At 35.5% G+C, this 20,837-nt stretch overlaps 1 protein-coding gene across 1 annotated transcript in view; it reads right to left on the bottom strand.

Moving 5' to 3' along the window:
• The window catches only part of LOC141393764 (uncharacterized), a 54,116-nt gene extending 33,542 nt beyond the window's left edge, over positions 1–20,574 (bottom strand). The window contains exon 1 of the mRNA XM_073967216.1: positions 19,528–20,574. Within this exon, the coding sequence (XP_073823317.1) occupies positions 20,449–20,574 (126 nt within the window). The 3' untranslated portion in view covers positions 19,528–20,448. The remainder of the gene's footprint in view (positions 1–19,527) is intronic.
• Between the last annotated feature and the right edge of the window lie 263 nt (positions 20,575–20,837).

Here is a 20,837-nt window from a genome sequence, read left to right as displayed (position 1 = left end):
AATATTACCACCAGAGGAAAAACAAACTTTAATGTCAGGAACTTACACCATCTCCGGAGGTAATGGACAACACTAAAGAAGCAAGGAAATCCACCACTACACAAATGAATAAGGAAACATTGTCAAAGACATACATACAATCCCAGCAAAATTTGAAGGAAGGGGTTCCATGCGATGACGTGATTTCATGGCATTTTTTGCATTGGTTCAAACGAAGTCGTGAAAGATCCGATCTTTTCATTAGCGTTTGAACCAAGGCAAAGGAAGTCGTGAAAGATCCGATCTTTTCATCAGCATTTGAACGCATTCCATCGATCCAATGGAGATGAATTTTGTGTTTTTATTTATAAACAATTTTCTAAATATATAAGATAAATTATTTACAATATGCTTGATGTTGTCGGAGACTCGAAAACACAACCAACGTTGTTAAAACTCTCGTCTTAATGATAATGTCATTGCAAAGGGTTGGTGAAAATGACATGCCAAAGCATTGGTGGAAATGACATGCCAAAGCATTGGCGAAAATGACATGTCAAAGCATTGGTGTAAATGACATGCTTTGGATCCAAAAATGAATAGCATCTTTTGGGGTCCACGCTCATATAAAATTCATCAATGAAGATGCTAAAAAGATGACATGCCAGATAACTTTCACCCATGATTGAATGACATCTTTGGACTCGAACATTTTGATGGGATAATTCCATGTCACAATATTGTAACATAGCGCTATCTGCCGATGTATAGTAGCAATGGAAATGTCCCATGTTGTTATATTATTATGTACTTGACATTGTTTCTAGGCAATGACAGATGGCACCGCATCACCTAAAGGGTGGAGAAAGCGGAGCTAGGATTAATTACAATGTTCAAACACAATTAAAACTTGCTTCAGACATGGAAACCAATATCTGCTGGTATGATAATGACATTACACAACTGTAAAGAGAAACACTTCACCGTAATTCGAGGATACTAAGAAAGATAAGCTCCAAGTACAATAAACGACCACGCCTTATTAGTGAAATTCAGAAAGGAGACATCACATTTAATACATCCCAACTCCTTCATATTCTGCAAAAACCTCGGTATTAAAACCATAGTGGTCCTATGGTTGGTCACCTCACATGAAGGTCAGGAACTAGCGTCACCTAACGGTAAATGGTTGCATTAAAATAGCAAGGACTTTCACCACTGTACAAAAATACAGGGAGATGTTGTGAAAGACATAAAATGGTAAAGATTGGACAAGATGCATGATGCTGTTCAATTTTACAATTAAACCATAGAGGGTGTTTGTGCATAACAGACAACTAACAGAACACGCCGGCAACAAAAACAAGAATAACATAAATTCATGTCACCATATTGTAAATTAACATTATGTTAGACCTCCAGCGCCATCTGCCGATGTATAGTAGGGATGGAACTGTCCCATCTTGTTATGTTGTTAAGCCGATAGATGGCATCCACATAATGCCTACGATAGGCTACTTTGCATCTAAGTAGATGATTGGTCTGCTGTGAACGTGACTTTTGGAACTATAAGTCGGTTTTGCCGGAAGTGACAAAAACATACCCTTGGTGATGAAGAAGAAATCTTTTATCGGGGTTTACAAAGTTCCCCGGCATTCTAAAAAAACCTCGGGATTTAATACCAGACTTCAGCATAAACATGAATGGCAGTAGCTAGAGCCATCTAGTGGTAAATGGCACAACAAAACCTCTATCAAGGACTCACACCATTGCTCAACGATAGCTGGGAATCCCATCACACAGGACGACCTGAGACCAATCATCTACTTAGATGGAATTAAGTGACTTTTCGAAATATCAGTAAATTTTGTCGACAAAAATATACTCACAGCTCAACCAATGACGGCTGGGCATAATTATTTCATTCCCTTAAAAATCTTCAGATAAACTCAGAATTTTGGAATCCCACGGATCCATTATCTCCGTAGATATGAACCTTCCATTCACCAAAAAATATTATATCGTCCTAATTTCGAAACCAAGCGCCAAATGCGATAAAAAAATGTAAGTTGAATATTTCAAGAACCAACGATGAGAATAAAATACGAAGCCTTCAATTTGTTACGAAATGAAAAAACACCGATTTTGTTACCTTTGGAAGGGAATCGTATCTGTGGAAAGGCTGAATGAAAGGGACATCCAGCTATAAATGACTCCTTCAAAAGAGGTTTTATCAATATAAGGCCCCTTGAAAGGAGTTTCTGACTATCGAACGTCCCTTAAAAGGGATTCTGCATATAAAAAATTCCATTAAAAGGGGTTGCTCTTTATTGAAGACCGTTGAAGGGTGGCTCTATCTATAGAATATCGTTTTTAAGCAGGGATGCCCTTCTTTTCAATGACATTATACTCAGTGATCCCACTGAGTTGTATTTGTATTTGCTTCTCTCCTTCCCGTAAGCTGTGCGTGAACAAAAACAAACAAAAAACATCATTTGGTTGTTGCTTTTTTCACTCATACATTCACACATGCTTTCGTTTTGTTGGTTTTCTATGGTCGTCACTGCTTTAAAGTGACTGCTATGTACAAAATGCCTCTTGTAAGGGTTTTCTGCGTAAAAAAAGACCTCTTGAAAAAACTTTATATCCCTTGAAAAGGGCTACTATCAATAGAAGGCCCCTTGGAAGGGAGTTCTAGTCACAGAGACAATTTCGAATGAACTTTCAGTTACAGAAGACCCTTTGGAAGAGATTACTAGCTGCAGAAGACTTCTTAAAAGGAGCTTTAAGGTACAGAAGGCGATTGAAAGGGCTTGTAGGTACAGGGCTTCTAGCTACAGAAGACCATTTGATCTTTCTAGACACAGAATTCCCCCGTAAAAAGGGCAGAATGATTTTTCTTGCTACATAAGAATGCTTGAAAGGGGCTTCTAGTTACAGAAGACCTTGTAGCTACAGAAGGCCACTTGAAAAGGCTTTCTAGCTACAAATAATCTTTTACTAGCTACAGAAGACCCGTTGAAGGAACCTTCTAGCCAGAGAAGACCACTAAAAACGGTTTATAGCTACAGAAGACCGTTTGAAAGTGGCTTTTAGATATAGAAGACCGCTTGAAAAGGTCTTCAAACCTCAGAAAACCACTTGAAATGGGATCCTAGCTACAGAAAACCTCTTCAAAGGGCTTCTACCAATGGCACACCTTTAAAAGTGACTTCTATCTCTAGAAAACCCCTTGAAAGCGCTTTTTCCTGTAGACGACCCATTGAGAGGGATTTCTAGCTACAGAGGACTACTTGAGAGGGTCTTCTAGCTATAGAAGAACCCTTTGAAAGGGTCTCTAGCTACAGAAGACGACTTGAATATGGACTTCTAGAACTTCTAGCTACAGGAGACCACTTGAAAAGGGGATTTTTGCTACGGAAGATCCCTTAAGAGAGACTTCTGGCAACTGAAATCACTTCAAATGGCCTTCTGGCTTCATAAGACCCCTTCGAATTGGATAATAGCTACAGAAGGCTCCTATAGTAGAGCTCTTTAAAGTGGCTTTTATTTATAGAAGTCTTCTACATGAAGTAGACCCTTTGAAAGGGTCTTCTATGTATAGAAGGCCCCATGAAAGGGGTATAAAGGGGTTTCTATATACATATGTACATATTTATATATAGCAGGGAGTCCTATGTATTGAAGGTCCCTTAAAAGAGGCTTCTACGTATATAAGGTACTTGGAATGGGCTTATATTTATAGAAGGCCTTTTGAAAGGGCCTTTTATCAATAGAAGGCCGCTTCAAAGGGGCTTCTATATATAACAGATCCCTTGAAAAGGACTTCTGTCAACAGAATTCTTCTTGAGAGGAACTTTTGTCTACAGAAAACACATGAAAGTGTCTTCTATCTACAGAAGACCCCCCTGAAAGTGTCTTCTGTCTGCAGAACGGGGATTCCGTATATAGCAGGCCTCTTGGAATGGAGTTCTCTCTATAGAAGATCATTTGAAAGTGGCTTGTAACTATAAAAAAAAAAACACTAGAACGCCCTACTATAGACGCCCTTTTGAAATGGACTTCTATCTATGCAATGCCTCTCAAAAGGGGCTTCAACCTTTAGAAGACCGTTGAAAGGCGGTTCTGTCTAAAGAAGACCCCTCGGAAGGGGCTTCTCTCTCTCTCCCTAAAAGACATCTTGAAGCGAACTTCTGCCTATAGAAGACCTCTTGAAAGGGGCTTCTGTGTATAGAAGACCCCTTGAAAGGGGTTCCTGAATATAGAAGACCCCTTGGAAGGTGTTTCTGTATATATCTTATAAGTTTCTCGAAAGGCTTTTCCTCTATAGCTCCCTAAAAGACATCTTGAAGGGAGCTTCTGCCTATAGAAGACTCCTTGAAAGGGGTTTCTGTTTATAGAGACTCCTTGAAAGGGGTTCCTGAATATAGAAGACCCCTTGGAAGGTGTTTCTGTATATATCTTATAAGTTTCTCGAAAGGCTTTTCCTCTATAGCTCTTTAAAAGAGGATTCTATCTATAAAAGATTTCTTGAAAGGGGTTTCTGTATATAGAAGATCCACTGTCTATAAAGGACCCCTTGAAAGGGGCTTTTATTATAGCACATCTCTTGAAAGGGCCCAATATCTATAGAAGGCCGACTGAATGGGGCTTTTATACATATATAGAAGGTCCCTTAAAAGGAAACTCTATCTATAGAAACCTCCTTGAAGGAGGATTTTATTTATAGAAACCCTCTTAATAGGCACTTCTACCAATAAAAGGGGACTTCGATTTACAGAATGTCCTTCTGTCTACAGAAGATGTCTTGAATGGGGCTAAATCATTTAAAGGCTTCTTGACCCTTTCCAATGGACTACTCAATCTATAGAAGGTCCCACAAAAATTGATTTATATTTATAGAAGGCTCCTTGAAAGATGTTTCTATCTACAGAAGTGGACGGGGAGGTGGCTTCTATTTATAGATAGTCCTTTGAAAGTGACTTCGATCCATAGAAGGCCTTTGATAGGGCTTCTATTTATAGAAGGTTCTTGAGATGGCTTCTATTTATAGAAGGTTCTTGAGAGGGATTCTGAGTATAGAAGGCCTTACGAAAGGACTTCTTAAGGCTGGCCTTCTACACATAACGACCCTTTCCAGGGACCTTCTATAAATAGAAGCCCATTCCCTGGAATATTTTGTTGATGCAAGGTTTTTTCAAAAAGCTATTTAATGATGGAAGTCCTTTCAATGCTCCTTCTGTCTATAGTAGATGTGTTGAAAGGGGCTCGATCTTTTGAAGGCTTTTTGACCCTTTGCAATGGGCTTCTATCTAGAAAAGGTACCATTAAATAGATTTTCAATTACAGAAGGCGCCCTGAAAGAGTTTCCTATATACAGAAGTTCGCGGTGAGGAGGAATATATTTATAGATAGTTCTTTGATTTATAGAAGGCCCTTTTGTGGGCTTCTATGTATAGAAGGCTCTTGAGAGGGCTTCTGTGTATAGAAGGCCTTATAAAATGGTCTTCCACCTATAAAGAATCCCTTAGGGGTGGCCTTCTACATATAAAGAAGGTCCCTTCTTTAAATAGAAGCCCATTATCAGGGATATTTTGTTGATAGAAGGCTATTTCAAGGCGCCATTTAAAGATGGAAGTGCTCTCAATGGGTCTATCTATAAAAGACCCCTTGAATCTGTGGTTTATTGTTGCATACTTTTAGGACATGTTAAAGAAAAAACTATCAAAAGAAGAAAAAAGGAAAGAAAGGAAGGAAATTATTTCTTACCTTTCCATTATCGCACAAAGGCAGCTTAACAAGTTATATGGTTTGGGATATATTCACCCAAAAAGAAAAAAAACCCTGAGTTAAATAAACGGAGGTTGTTACTCGGATTTGAGGTTTTAGTTTATGGTTTGTCACTTTAATTGTGTATTTTTTATTGTTATTTACACATTTGTTACACAACGAAATAATAGTTTCTTTATTTACAAAAGAAACAAAAGAAAAATGTTTTTTTTTTTTTACTTTTGCTTTGCACTTTTATAACCAGCAAATATTTTGATTGCAAAATTGTAATTTTTTTGAATTTTCTTTATAAAAAAAAATACAAACATACACACAAATCAGTCTTTTTTGTAAAATTCTCTCCCACTATTTTTTGAATAGTATATTAGACAAATTTCAAAAATTTTTTTCTCAATAATTTTGATTTTCTTTTTTGTAATTTTGTTGTGATTTTTTGTTGTTTTCTTTTTGGGGATTTTTAATTAAATATTTAAACACTGTTTGTTTTGTTTACAAATTTATTTGTTTGTTGCCAAATCATAAACTTTGTTAGACGGGGGGGAATTTAGTTCCTTGTTAGAGGGGGTTTACTTTTCTGTGGAAGAAAAAAAAAACTCATAAAATTGAATTGAAAACAAAATATGTTTTTGTTTTTATTTTTCTTTTTTTTTTTTCAATGGAAAATTGTAACGTAAACATTTGTATTTTTAATTATGTTTTTGTTGTGGTGTGGTAATTAGAAAAAAACTAATTAAAAGGTCACAGAAATTAAAAAAATAACTAAAATTTACTTAGGTCGTATAAAAACAAAAAAAAAAATTAAATTACAAAAATATTAAAAGTAAAGTTTAAAAGTATTGAAATGCTATATCGAAGGACCAAAAGAGAGATTCTCATATTTATCAAAGACACCATTTATCAAAGACAAACCCTTTCCATGTGTGTCTTTGATAAATTGTCTCTTCGCTAAGTATGATAATTTCTATTATGGAATAAAAAGGTCAAGGAGATTGTTTAAAAATTGTTACTCAAATTTACGTCACGTCATTTAATAATAAAATAAATTTCAAAGAAGAAGAATAACTAAAATAAATAATAATGTTTAATGTTTAATTTTTTTTTATACCCTCCACCATAGTATGGAGGGTATATTAAGTTTGTCATTCCGTTTGTAACACATCGAACTAATCATTTGCGACCCTATAAAGTATATATATTCTTGATCAGGATAAAATTCTAAGACGATCTAGCCATGTCCGTCTGTTGTAATCACTCTAGCGTCCGCAATAATTGATATAGAGTGCTGAAATTTTGCACACGAGGGTCTCTTTTCCATAGGCAGGTCAAGTTCGAAGATGGGCTATATCGGTCCACTCTTTGGTATAGCCCCCATATAACGGTACCTCCGGATTTGAGGTATTTTGACGTTCTTCGCCACATTTGCGTACCGAATTAGCTATAATTTGGCACTTAGATTTCCTAGTGATCAACAAACTTATATCCCAAAGGATATGGGCATAGGTCCATGTTTTGCTATGGCCCCCTTATAACCGTACCTCCCGATTTTCGGTATTTTGAGAATTTTAGCCACAAGTTTTAACCGAACTATCTGCAATTTGACATTTGAGGTTCTCAGTGGTCATGAAATATCTCCACCAAACATCGTCAACATAGGTCCATGTTTTGGTATATAGCCCCCATATATCGGTACCTCCAGATTTTCGGTATTTTGAGAATTTTAGCTACAATTTTTAACCGAACTAGCTGTAATTTGCCATTTGACGTTCTCAGTGGTCATGAAATATCTCCACCAAACATCGTCAACATAGGTCCATGTTTTGGTATAGCCCCCATATAACGGTACCTCCCGATTTTCGGTATTTTGAGAATTGTAGCCACAATTTGTAACCGAACTATCTGCAATTTGACATTTGAGGTTCTCAATGGTCATGAAACATCTCCACCAAACATCGTCAACATAGGTCCATCTTTTGCTATGGCCCCCTTATTACCGTACCTCCCGATTTTCGGTATTTTGAGCATTTTAGTTACAATGTTTAACCGAACTAGCTGTAATGTGACATTTGAGGTTCTCAGTGGTTATGAAACATCTCCACGAAACATCGTCAACATAGGTCCATGTTTTGGTATAGCCCACATATATCGGTACCTCCCGATTTTCGGAATATTGAGAATTTTAGCTACAATTTTTAACCGAACTACCTGTAATTTGCCGTTTGAGGTTCTCAGTGGTCATAAAACATCTCCAACGAAACATCGTCAACATAGGTTCATGTTTTGGTATAGCCCCCATATAACTGTACCTCCCGATTTTCGGGAATTCTCAGTGGTCACGAAATTTCTTCACTAAAATTCGTCAACATGGGTCCATTTTTGAGGGTCTACATTGTTTTGATGAAACCACCCTCAATTTGACTCTTGAAGTTCCCTGCAGCTATAAAACTTTTCCGCCAAAAAATTTAAAGATAGGTTGACTCTTTGATATAGCACCGTAGGTGGTACCTTTCACCTAGCTGAACACATTTTTTTAGATTAGATTAGATAACACTGTGCAACAAAATGGAGGTGAAAGTCTGGGGCACAGAAAATTCCTCTAGGGGAAGAAAGGCCTTGGTGAGTATATTATGAACCCCGAAGGACAGATCCGCCGTGAGTCGAACTTTCGCGTTATGGCGTGATGAAATTTTTGTTAGCGACCCTGTGGGCCATCAGGAATTAGCGTTATAGTGGGAGGCAGTAGGAGTCTATCCATTGTCGAAAAGTTGTTCCACCTAAAATTGTGAAAGGACCCTAATTATTCCATTTTAATAAAGACTATTTTATGGTGGAGGGTATAAAAAGTTCGGTCCGGCCGAACTTATCGTCTTTTTACTTGTTTTTTGAAATATGGAGTATGAGATCTCATATGAGTTCAAATTCGGAATATGAGGCCTCATACGACGTCTTATGTGGAATATGAGGTGTAATATGACGTTCATATGAGGCCTTATATGATATATGCGGCCCCATATGAGTTCTTATTTGGGTTTCATGTGAGGTCCTATATGGAATATGAGACCTCATATGAAGTCTTATATGGAATATGAACCCTCGACAACCTTGTAATGATTAGGAGACCTCATACGAGGTCTTTAAGACTATACACGTGTTTCATTGCATATGACACCATATCGGAGGTATTCTATGGAATAGAAGGCCTCATTGGAGATGTTCTGTTGAATAGGAAATCACAGAAAGCGTATTCCAGTAAACCGGAAAGCCTAAACAAGTTATTCTTTAACATATGAGGTCTTATAAGAGGTTCTATGTGAAATATGATTCCTTGGAAATCGTTTCTATTGAATAGGAGACTTCTTACGAGGTCTAAAGGAGCTATTCAATGGAATAGAAGACCTCATGCAGGCCTTGAAAGTGCATTCTATGAAATATGTTACCTCGAAAGATCTTTCAATGAAGACGTTTCTATTGAATAGGAGAACTATTACGAGTCCTTATAGACATGCGAGGAGACTTAAGATTGGATGAACTTGAAGGACCCTTCTATGGATATCGAATGGGGACGGCATACGAGACCTTAAACGCATAGCAGAACATTTTAGATGTGTTTCGTAGCATTTGATATCTTATAGAAGGTATTCTATGGAATATAAGGCCTCATAGATGACGTTAGAAGTGCTCTTTTATGGAATACGTGCCCTCGAAAGACCTTCATACGAAGGATAGCACAAGACTTTAGACCGTTTTAATGCGTATGACATATTATAGGAAATATTTTATAAAATAGAAGGCCTCGCATCTGACCCTTCTATTTATTATGTATCATTGTAAAACTTTCTAAGAATATGAGACTTCATAAAATTCGTTTTAAATAAGAGACCTCATACAAGGACGTGTTTCATTGCCTATGACATCACATAGGACATCTTAGATTTTACGGAATAGGGGGTCTCGTATGTGTCTCGAGGTGTTGTGTCGAAAATCTGACTGATAATATCTGTTTTGGTCCTTCGACATTGCTTTTAAAAATGTATTATTCTTAGGCCAATGTAACAGAAATTTTGGGTACATTTATGGTTTGCAAAATCTCTTATATTTATGGATGAACCAATTGAGGAGTCCCATAGGCGAAATTCAAACGGCCTATCGATATATGACGTACAAGCTAATAAGGTCATTGGGGTCACTTTCAGTTATGCAAATACTGGCAATGTTTCATTGCAGAAATTTGGAATTTAGGACCGATAAATAAATTTCTGCAAGACACAACCTAAATTTATATCAAAATCCTGTGTTCCCAATTTTTTCCTCTTTCCCATATTTATAGTCATTTCTTGTTTTATTTTCTTATTATTATTTTTTTCTTTATTTTTTTGCAAATATGACATATATTTGTTATTATGAAATTGTATTTTTCCTCTATGAATATCAACTTTTTTTCCAGAATCATATGATTTCCATTAAAATGAAATCATTTTTTCATGTCTGTGAACGAACAAACGAACAATGACTTGGATTCTCATCTTTTTTTTCACAATTGTGCCGATCGCCCGGCCAACTAGAACAGGGTGAGCGCGGTTAGAAGCGTAACAAAACAGAGACAACCACCTATTGTAGCGAGGGGTAGGAACAACTGAAACGCGTTATCAATTAATTTATATTAATTTTAACGTTAAAGCGTAAATTGTGTTGTTGTGGATGTTGGTGTTCTTTCGACGTCGAACAAATTATTTACATATGAATCGATGAGTTTTTTATTATTTCTCTCTAGTTTTTTTTTTTTTAATTTTCTCTATAATTTGCATTTGTTGTGTTAGCACAATTGCTTACATGAACTATTTTAAAAAGTTTTTTGTTCATTTTGGTTTTCTTTTTTTTCTGTCCATTGAAATTACCCGCCTCAAGTTCAAGTAAATGACCTTTTCCTCCATTCATTCATTATTTTGCATTTTTTTTGTATTTTTTATTTTCTTCGTGGTGGTTGTTTGGAAGATATTATATGGAAATTAAAGTTTGTAAAATAATTTAAAAAAAAATTATGTTGTTTATTAAGACTTGAAATTTTGAGTGGGTGTGAGGTTTTTTTGTGTATTTAGTTTAAATATGGAACGAAAATACAAAAAAAAATATTTATTTACACCCAATGCGCAGCAAAACAATGACCTTTGGTTCCTACGTTACATACAGACATTAACACGGACATTCCCACAAATATCCGGAGTGAAATTTCTCTCAAAAAGTATTTTTAATTCAATGCTATAGCATCTTCTTATAGACGAGAAAACATAGTATCACATCGCTAAAAAAATAAATTTTGCAAACCATCACAGAAAATGCCTGGTTCGAACCCACTACAAGCAAGACGGACATTGCATTAGACGAAAATTTGTAGAAACAAATTTCAATAAGTTATCATTAATTTTTAATAATTTCACAATCTCTTTCGAAGAAAAACTTAATATTCAAGAACAATATTTTAATCACTTCAAAAAAAAATAAATTTTGCAAACCATCACAGAAAATGTCTGGTTTGAACCCACTACCAGAAGCAGGACGGACATTGCATTAGACGAAAAATTTGTAGAAAAAATTTCAATAAGTTATCATTAATTTTCAATAATTTCACTATTTCTTCCGAAGAGAAATTAAATATTCAAGAAAAATATTTTAATCACTTCAGAATTTTTACCGAATTTCGTAAGAAAGTCGGCAAAGAAATTGAAATTCCATAAAAACGACAAAACTATAATTACAATTCTGAATTTATTTAGCTTTAATTCCATTCTTAGTTCCTACATAACTTGCTCCGACTGATGTAATTCCATGGTTATGTCCATTAAAATTATACGATATCACTTCAGAATTCAAACCAAGTTTCGTACAAAAGTCGGCAATCGAAATTACAACTATATAATTTTAAAAATTCTCTGAATTTCGCCAATATATCTGCCTACCCATATCCTTTGAGTCTAATGGTTAATAACATGCTTATATGGCTTGATAATTTATGTTGACCTAACTTCAGAATTTGCACCGAATTTCGGACAAAAGTCTGCAATGTATTCAATCGAAATGACAACTATTTTTTTCATTCTGAATTTTATATCAATTTCGTTCAGAATTCGTACGGAATTTGTTACAAATTACGTTACGTTGAGGGTTACGTCTTTGGGCATTTCAGGTGACGATATATTCGTCATAAAAAATCGCATTCAGGAAAGATATCTGAGTTATTTAAGATAATATTACAGAATTTGCACAGAATTTCGTACAAAAGTCGGAAATCAAAACGGCAACTATAATTTTCAATGGTTTTTTTTATAAATTTTGTTTATAATTAAGTCAGAATGTCATTCAGAAAATATTTCACTAACAGCCTCCCCATTTTTCAATATTAGTATTTATTATATATTTGCCGACATTTTTACGAAATTCTTTCTAAATTCTGAAGTGATGTCTACAGAAGTTATCAAACCATATATAATTTATATAAACATACAGATAAATTATACATGGTTTGATAAGTCCTGTAGACATGTCTTCAGAATTCAGAACGAATTTCGTAAAAATGTCGGCAAATATTCATTCTTTAATATTAAAAGTTTAAATAAAAAAGTTGAAATTAAAATTCTTTAACTATCGGCATGAATTTCTGGTCAAGGAAAAAAATATCCGAATTATTTGCGAGACTACTTCTTTTCGCACCAAAAGAAGCTATAGTATTCATTCGGACTTTTTATAAATTCCGTTCAGAATTGGTTCCGACTGCCGGCAAAATATCTGACTGTTCCACTGTCTTTTAGAGTTGTGTAGTTCCGAAACGAACTAGTTCCAAGGAACTATTCCGGACAAGGAACTATTGGAACTATATCCAGCTCTTGCGTTTTTATAGTTCCTTTAGTTCATATAGTTCCTTTCGTTTTTCTCGTTCCTTCAATTTAACGCCTACGTCGATCTTTCGTTGTTGCTGTTTGTTCGCTGCAATTTATTTATTTTTATGTCAATTCATCCACCAAACAATGACAACATTTCGGTCTCGGAACTCGGAATGAAAAAAAAAACAAAAAGAGCGACGAAAGAGAAAGATTCGTTGAAGTATTTCGGTCACGGAACTATTTGGAACGAAAAGAACGATGAGAGAGAAAGATTCGTTGAACTATTTCGGTCTCGGAACTATTTGGAATGAAAAGAACGAAGAAAGAGAAAGATTCGTTGAACTATATCGATCTCGGAACTATGGAACCACTTTAAAGAACTAGTTCCTTTTGGGAAAAGGAACTAAAAAGATCGATCCGCTCCGGGAACTAGATTGCCCAACTCTACTGTCTTTCGGTCTATATACTTTGAATAAATACTTTGAATAAATTCAAAAATGTATGTTGACTTCACTTCAGAATTTGTACCGAATTTCGTAAGAAAGTCGGCAAAAACATTGAAATTTCATCAAAACGGCATTTGCTCTAAATTATTCAATTCTTTGCACTTTTTCAATCAATAACAATAATTAATACTAAAAATGAATTAAAAAACTGGAATTACGAATTATTTTTATATATTCCACATGAAAATTCTCATTAAGGAAAGATATCTGAACGAGAATACTTCAGAATTCGCACAGAAATAAATCTCTGTAATCCTGTTTGGCCTTTAAAGGCTTATTGATTATTGTTAGTAAAGGAATAAATGAAAAAAATGAAATGAATTTCTTACAAAAGCCGGCAAATCAAAATGACAAATTTCATTTAGAATTGAGTCTAAATATCGGCAAAACATAAGACTTGCCGGAGACATGAATTTAATAATTTATGATGACATAACTTCAGAATTTTGCACAAAAGTCGTCAAATACATCGGAATTCCATCGAAATGACAAGTATAATTTCCATTCGGAATTTTCATTACTTGCAAAATATGACATTTCGGCAAAATATCCCAAATATATACGACATCACTACAGACTTCTCACCGAATTTCTTACAAAAGTCGGCAATTGTAATAAGAAGTGTAATTAATATTCATTCGAAATTGTTTAATCATTTCGTTCAGAATTGAGAAATTCCAGCAAAATATCCGATTTCCCACCGACCATTCGCTCCGTATTTTTATACAAATTAATTGGAGTAAATTGGAAAATGTATGTTGACATGACTTCAGAATTTGCAACGAAATTTCGAACAAAAGTCGGCAACAGCACCAGAATTCCATCAAAACCAAAGCTAATAGGGTTTTTTCTAGATGAAAACTCCCGTGAGTTTTCTCACTCTCTCCGTTAAGAAAGTCTTTCTCTCTAGAAAGACAAAATTCACGGGGAGTTTTCATGCAGAATTTTCCATTAATTCGTTCAAAGTTTGTACAGAATTTGTTCAAAATTTGCTCTTTTTCAATAAAAAAAAATAAATATTAAAAAAATTAAAAATTCTCATTCCAGAAAAATATTCAAACAATTCTTAGGAAGATCTTATAAGCCACATGGTAATGTAGAAAAATCTTTTAACGATTTCAAGGCTTCTTTTTAGGTCCCATTTTCCGAAAATAAATCTTATTGCTAAAAAAATTATAGGGATTTACTATTGCAAAGTACATCGTAGGGCCACATGTTATGAGGTAGCATGTCATTCAGCAGATGGTCTTATGAAGCCTCATAATGGATAGAAGGGCCCTTTATAATAACTTAATACATATTAAAGCTCTTTTTGAGTTCTCAAGTCTATGAAAGACCTTACATTCCATAGAAGACCTCTTTTTAGACCAAATTTTTCTAATAGGTAGCTTATGAGTCTACATATTCCAAAGAAAAACTTTTATAGAATCAAGGGAAGACTTGAAAGAAAGTGGCTGTTATAGAGCAGAGCTCTAATGAAACCTAACATTCCAATTTTGAGGTAGCACAGTGTAGTGCAAAGAGGACTTTTATAATTCACTACTTTTTTGTATAAAACTTATTATATGTTAGCTATTCAAAGACCTACGGCATTTTTAGGCCCAATCTTCCTAAAAAGACGTCTTATGAGATTTCATATTGCGAAGAAGAACAATTATAGGACCTTTGAATCAATCGAATATGTTGTATGTGGTTTCCTTTTCGACACAACACCTAGAGACACATACGAGACCCCCTATTTTGTAAAATGTAAGATGTCCTATGAGATGTCATAGGCAATGAAACACGTCTTTCTATGAGGTCTCCTATTCAAAAAGAGTTTAATGAGGTCTCATATTCATTAGAAAATTTTACAATGACACATTTATTCCATAGAAGAGTCAGATATGAGGCCTTCTATTCTATAAAATATTTCCTATAATATGTCATACTCTTTAAAACGGCCTAAAGTCTTGTACTATCTTTCATATGAAGGTCTTTCGAGGGCACGTATTCCATAGAAGGGCACTTCCAAAGTCATCTATGATGCCTTATATTCCATAGAATGCCTCCTATAAGGTGTCATATGCTACGAAATACGTCTACAATTTTCTGCTATGCATTTAAGGCCTCGTATGCCGTCCCCTATCGATTAGAAACGTGTTAAAAGGGCTCGTATTCCATAGAAGGGTCTGTTCAAGGTCATCCAATCTTAAGTCTTCTCGCATGCCTAAAAGTACTCGTAACATATTTCATAGAATGCTCTTCCAAGGCCTACATGAGGTCTTCTATTCCATTGAATAGCTCCAATAGACCTCGTATGAGGTCTCCTATTCGATAGAAACGTTTTCCGAGGAATCATATTTCAGATAGAACCTCTTATCATACCTCATATGTTAAAGAATAACTTATTTTGGCTTTTCGGTTTACTGGAATACGCTTTCTGTGATTATCTATTCTACAGAACATTTCCAATGAGGCCTACTATTCCATAGAATACCTCCGATATGGTGTCATATGCCATGAAACACGTGTATAGTTTTAAAGGCCTCGTATGAGGTCTCCTAATCATTACAAGGTTTTCGAGGGCTCATATTCCACATGAGACCTCACAAGAAACTTTATATACCAAATAAGACCTCATATGGGGCCGCATATACCATATAAGGCCACATATGAACGTCATATTATACCTCATATTCCATATAAGACGTCGTATGAGGTCTCATATTCCGAATAAAAAGTCATATAAGATCCCATACTCCAAAGGATATATCTCTATTCTGTAGGACCTACCATTCTCTAGCTTCTATCTCATATTTCGTCCTATGAGGCCTTGCACCTTTATGAGGCCTTACAACTCCAAACAGAGACCTCGTAGTGAGCTGGCTTATAAAATAGCAAATCTTATGAGACCTCATATCGAATTGAAGCGCTAAAATGTAGCTTCATATTCAATTGAATAATCAACGTGGACCATATGAGGGAAATTTAAAGACCAAGTGTGAGGTACTGGTATTTAATGTAGGGCTTCTAGAAGCCCTTGTACTCCAAAGAAGCTGTCTTATGAAACCTTCCTTGAATTTTCATGCTAAACAAAGAGTAGGTGTCGTATTAAATAGAATTACTTATGAGACCTCATATCGAATAGAAGGGCTCAAATGAGGCTTAATATTGTATAGATGACCCAACGTGGGCCCATATTACAAAATTATCCCTAATATTAGTAGGTAAAAAATTTCTTAAACTTTCAGATTTTAGTCTAACGAAGAGAGTATCTACACCCTGATAGGACCAACAATTTACCTTATGCAAATAATGGTATTGAACCCAAGTAAGTTCGGAGTTCTATTTATGGAACACACCTTGAAAGGTGCTTCTCTCAATAGAAGATCCCCTGAAAGGTGTTTCTATTTATAGAAGACCCCTTGAGAGGAGTTTTTATCTATAGAAGACCACTTGGAAGGTGTTTCTTCCTATAGAAGACCGCTCGAAAGGGGCTTCTGTCTAGAGAAGACCCCTTGAAAGGTGTTTCTATCTATAGAAGGCATTTCGAAAGTGGCTTCTATCTATAGGCGGTTCTCCGAGCTCCGATTTGCTCGCGAGTGAAAATTTGGGGGGAGGTTGTGTGTGTTGTTGTGTGTGGGGGGCAATTTGCCCCCCTCAACTTGCTAAAATTCACGAGTGGAATTCGAGCGAACTAGAGCGAGTATTCTGAGCTCTGATCTAGGGAATCCCCCTCAAAGGGTCTTCTATCAATAAAAGACCCTTGAAAGGTGCTTCTATCAATAGAAGTTCCCTTGAAAGGCGCTTCCATCTATAGAAGACCCCTTGAAAGGTGTTCTATCAAAAGAAGCCTCTTCAAAGGAGCTTCTATTAATAGAATACCCCCTAAAAGGGGCATCTATCAATAGAAGACCCCTTGAAAGAAGCGTCTATCTAAAGAATACACATTTGTAAAGTGCTTATATCAATAGAAGACGCCTTAAAAGGTGATTCTATCCTTAGAAAATCTCTTAAAAGGGGCTTCTATCTATAGAAGACACCTTGAAACGAGCTTTTTCTTCAGAAGACACCTTGAATAGAGTTTTGTTTATATAGAAAACCCCTTGAAAGGTGCTTCTGTCAATGGAATACCCTCGAAAGGGGCTTCTCTTTCGTAGGGTTTCAAGGGGTTTATATTTAGAGAGGACCGCCCAAAAGGGGATTCTATCTAGAGAAGACCTCTTGAAAGGTGCTTCTATCAATAGAAGACCCCTTGTATAATATTTTGTTCAAAATTGTATAAAATTCGAAGATGGTCCATAACCGTCCACTCCTTCGAAACATCCCCGACAAAGGTTTTCGTTAAAATGGGGCTTCTATGAATAGGAGACACCTCAAAAGGGGGTTCCATCTTTAGATGACGCCTCGAAAAGATCTATAGAAAACCCCTTGAAAGGGCCTTCTATCAATAGAAGCCACTTGAAAGGACTTTCTATAAATAGAAGACCCCTTGAGGAGTGTTTATATCTATAGAAGACCCATTGAGGAGTGTTTATATCTATAGAAGACCCCTTTAAAGGTGATTCTATCAATAGAAGTCCTTTGAAAGGAGCATCTATCAATAAAAGACCCCTTGAAAGAGGTGTCTATCTATAGAGTAAACCTCAAAATGGACGTCCATTTATAAAACAAACCCTGTAACGACGGCATAAAAAGGGGCTAATATTTATGGAATACCAATTGAATGAGGCTTCTACCTGTAGAAGAACCCTTGTAAAGCGTTACTATCTATTCAAGACCCCCTGTAAGTGGCATCTATCATTAGAAATTCCCTTAAAAGGGGCGTATATCTACAGAAGACCCCAACAAAGGGTCTTCCATCTAGAGAAAACTCCTTTGAAATCGTTTCTTATCTCTCATAAGGAGTAACCTATTTCGCTCGACTTCTCCGAGTACCTCCCACACAACATTTAATTATACCCTACACCACACTGTGGTAAGGAGTATTATGTCTTTGTGCATTTGTATGTAACATACTAAAGGAAACGAAATAGACCCATAGTTCCTTTTGGGGATATACATATAATCACTTTCTGAGTCGATTTATGCATGTCCGTCCGTCTGTCCATGTATTTTTGTTCGCAACGTACAGGTCGCATTTTTTGTTCGATTCAGCTGAAAATTGGGGTCTACGATTTTTTTAGCCATAGGAAGAACGCTATTGCTTTTGGGGAAAATCGGTTCAGATTTGGATACAGCTCCCATATATATTTTCGGCCGATTTGACGTATTTGCTGCACCAAACACGTTATATAAGTCGGATTTCAATAATATTTGGAATGTGTGACTGAATTCGGTCTAGAAATAAGTGTGCCAAATTATATCGAAATCGGTTCAGATTTGGATATAGCTCCCATATATATTTTCGGCCGATTTCACGTATTTTCTGCACCAAACACGCTAGATATGTCCGATTTTGATGAAATTTGGAACGTTTGACTGAATTCGGCCTAGAAATAAATGTGCCAAATTATATCGAAATCGGTTCAGATTTGGATATAGCTCCCATATATATTTTCGCCCGATTTCGCGTATTTTCTGCACCAAACACGTTATATAAGTCGGATTTCAATGATATTTGGAATGTGTGACTGAATTCGGTCTGGAAATAAATGTGCCAAATTATATTGAAATCGGTTAAGATCTGGATATAGCTCCCATATATATTTTCCAGTGATGTAGGATATAATATAGTCGGCCCCGCCAGACTTTGATCCTTTCCTTACTGTTTTTTTTTCGCAAAACTATAGCTAACAGTAACACTCGGCTACAACACGTAGCCCTCTATTGCGACGGTATAATTTTGTTCGGAGGCAAGTCCATACTTCCTGAAATAACTACCCTAAAGCTGCAAAAAAAACATTCAGCCATCAACTTTCAAAAATCAACTAGGGCGCCAGATATCTCCCGAAGAGAGTTACCGATTTGTATAAAATTATTTTTTGGCCAACATGAATTTCGGTTTTGTAGTCGTTATTCCAACATTAAGGTTCACACACTCCCTTGGAAACAGGAAATTGAAAATCTTGTTCGAAAGAAAAACAAAAAATGAAAATTGTTTGCGAAAAAAACCCAAATGTTGTATGTTTAAATAAAAGCAAAGAAAAGAAATAAAAAAACCGCAAACATGCTACAACTTTCACTTTAAAGAAAAAGAAGAAGAGGAAAAAAAACTAAAAACAAAAACAAGAAAAAACTGAAAACCGGGGGTCTATGAAAAATTAGGAGGCCGGTCATGTGCGAGGTAATTATGGTGGGTGCTGATGGTGGTGATGATGATGATGTTAATTTATGAATTTCCTCCATTTTGGAGGAAAAATCACACTTTCAATGAGCGATTTTTAACAATTAATTACCTTGTTGTTTTGTGTTGAAAACAAAAAAAAAACCAAACAAAATAAAACAGGAAAAAAATTGAACACGAAACAAAAAATTGGCGATGATAATCACGTAACAGGAAGTTAATTAAAATTCCGGTTGGTGTATTTTTTAAGATTTTTAATTTAAAATTGTTGAGACAATTTTATTTTTATAATTTAAGTTTTAAATTAATTTTGATTTTTTTTTTTCAATTTTTTACAGGGTGCACTTAATTTTTTTTTCTAATTTAATTTTAATTTAATTAAAATTATTTAATTATTAATAATTTTTTAAATCACTTGGGATTATTTTTGTTGTAATTTTTTTTTTCGATATTTAGGGGTTCACTTCTTGTCTTGTTTGATTTTATGTTAATTTGAAATTTTTGTTTTCAGATTTTTTTAATTAATTTTTATTATTAAATTTTTCTTTCTTTCAATTTCACTTTTCTTTTTTGGCTCAAATGGTTTTCGTTTTTTTTTCTTTCTTCTTTCTTAGAATTCCATTTCTATTCAAGTGGTGGCCGCCGTATGTGTTGTATATGACGCACTCTCTTCTTGTCGCCCGTCTTCGTTAGCTTAACGCGCTTTAGCCGTTTAATTTTTTTTTTCTTTCGTTGCTTCTTTTTTTGTTTTTCACAATCTAATACACGGTGGAATAATACTTTCAATTCCTTTACTTTATTGTTGTTGCTGTTGATTCCAAACGATACTGGTCGTTGTGGCCGTCTTCTCCGCTGCTGCCACTTCTTCTTCGTCGTCTTCTGCTTCGGTATATTCCAAAAGTGTTTTGCGCTGAATGTGTTTGAGTTTGATTTGTGCTATTCGTCGTGGTGTTGTTGTTGTTGCTGATAACCAATTTCAATTAGCCAAAAAATTTGGTATTTTTGTGCCTTAAATTTCGTCAAGTTGTCGGCTTTATTCGCCCGTTATGCGACGCGATAGTATCTCGATAAGATATCGACAGGTGTCAATTCTAAGACGTTGATCAATCACAATATTTAGCAGATTAGAGCTTCTGCAAGATGAGCACAGTTTCATCATTTGATGTAGACTGACGGCTGAGTTTTCACAATTTTAGCCAACAAGCCTTTGCAAAATACATTTTGTTCGGAGGCACCAACAAACACAAAAAGAACAGGAAAAAGCACACTACACTCTCACTCTCGCCCTGAATACATAAGTAAACTAATGAAAAAGACAGGCAGGGGCATAACACACAAGCCAGTCAAAACCAACCCAACCCGACCAAGCAACCAGTCATTCACTCACAAAGAGATAAGGAGAGTTTTCTCTCTCATATTCTC

The sequence above is a fragment of the Musca autumnalis genome, unplaced genomic scaffold (genome assembly GCF_047663935.1).
Source record: "Musca autumnalis isolate F117 unplaced genomic scaffold, ASM4766393v1 scaffold_2, whole genome shotgun sequence".
Classification (NCBI taxonomy): Eukaryota; Metazoa; Arthropoda; class Insecta; order Diptera; family Muscidae; genus Musca; species Musca autumnalis.
The sequence above is the reverse complement of the archived record's forward strand: the minus strand, read 5'-3'. Positions and strand labels throughout refer to the sequence as shown.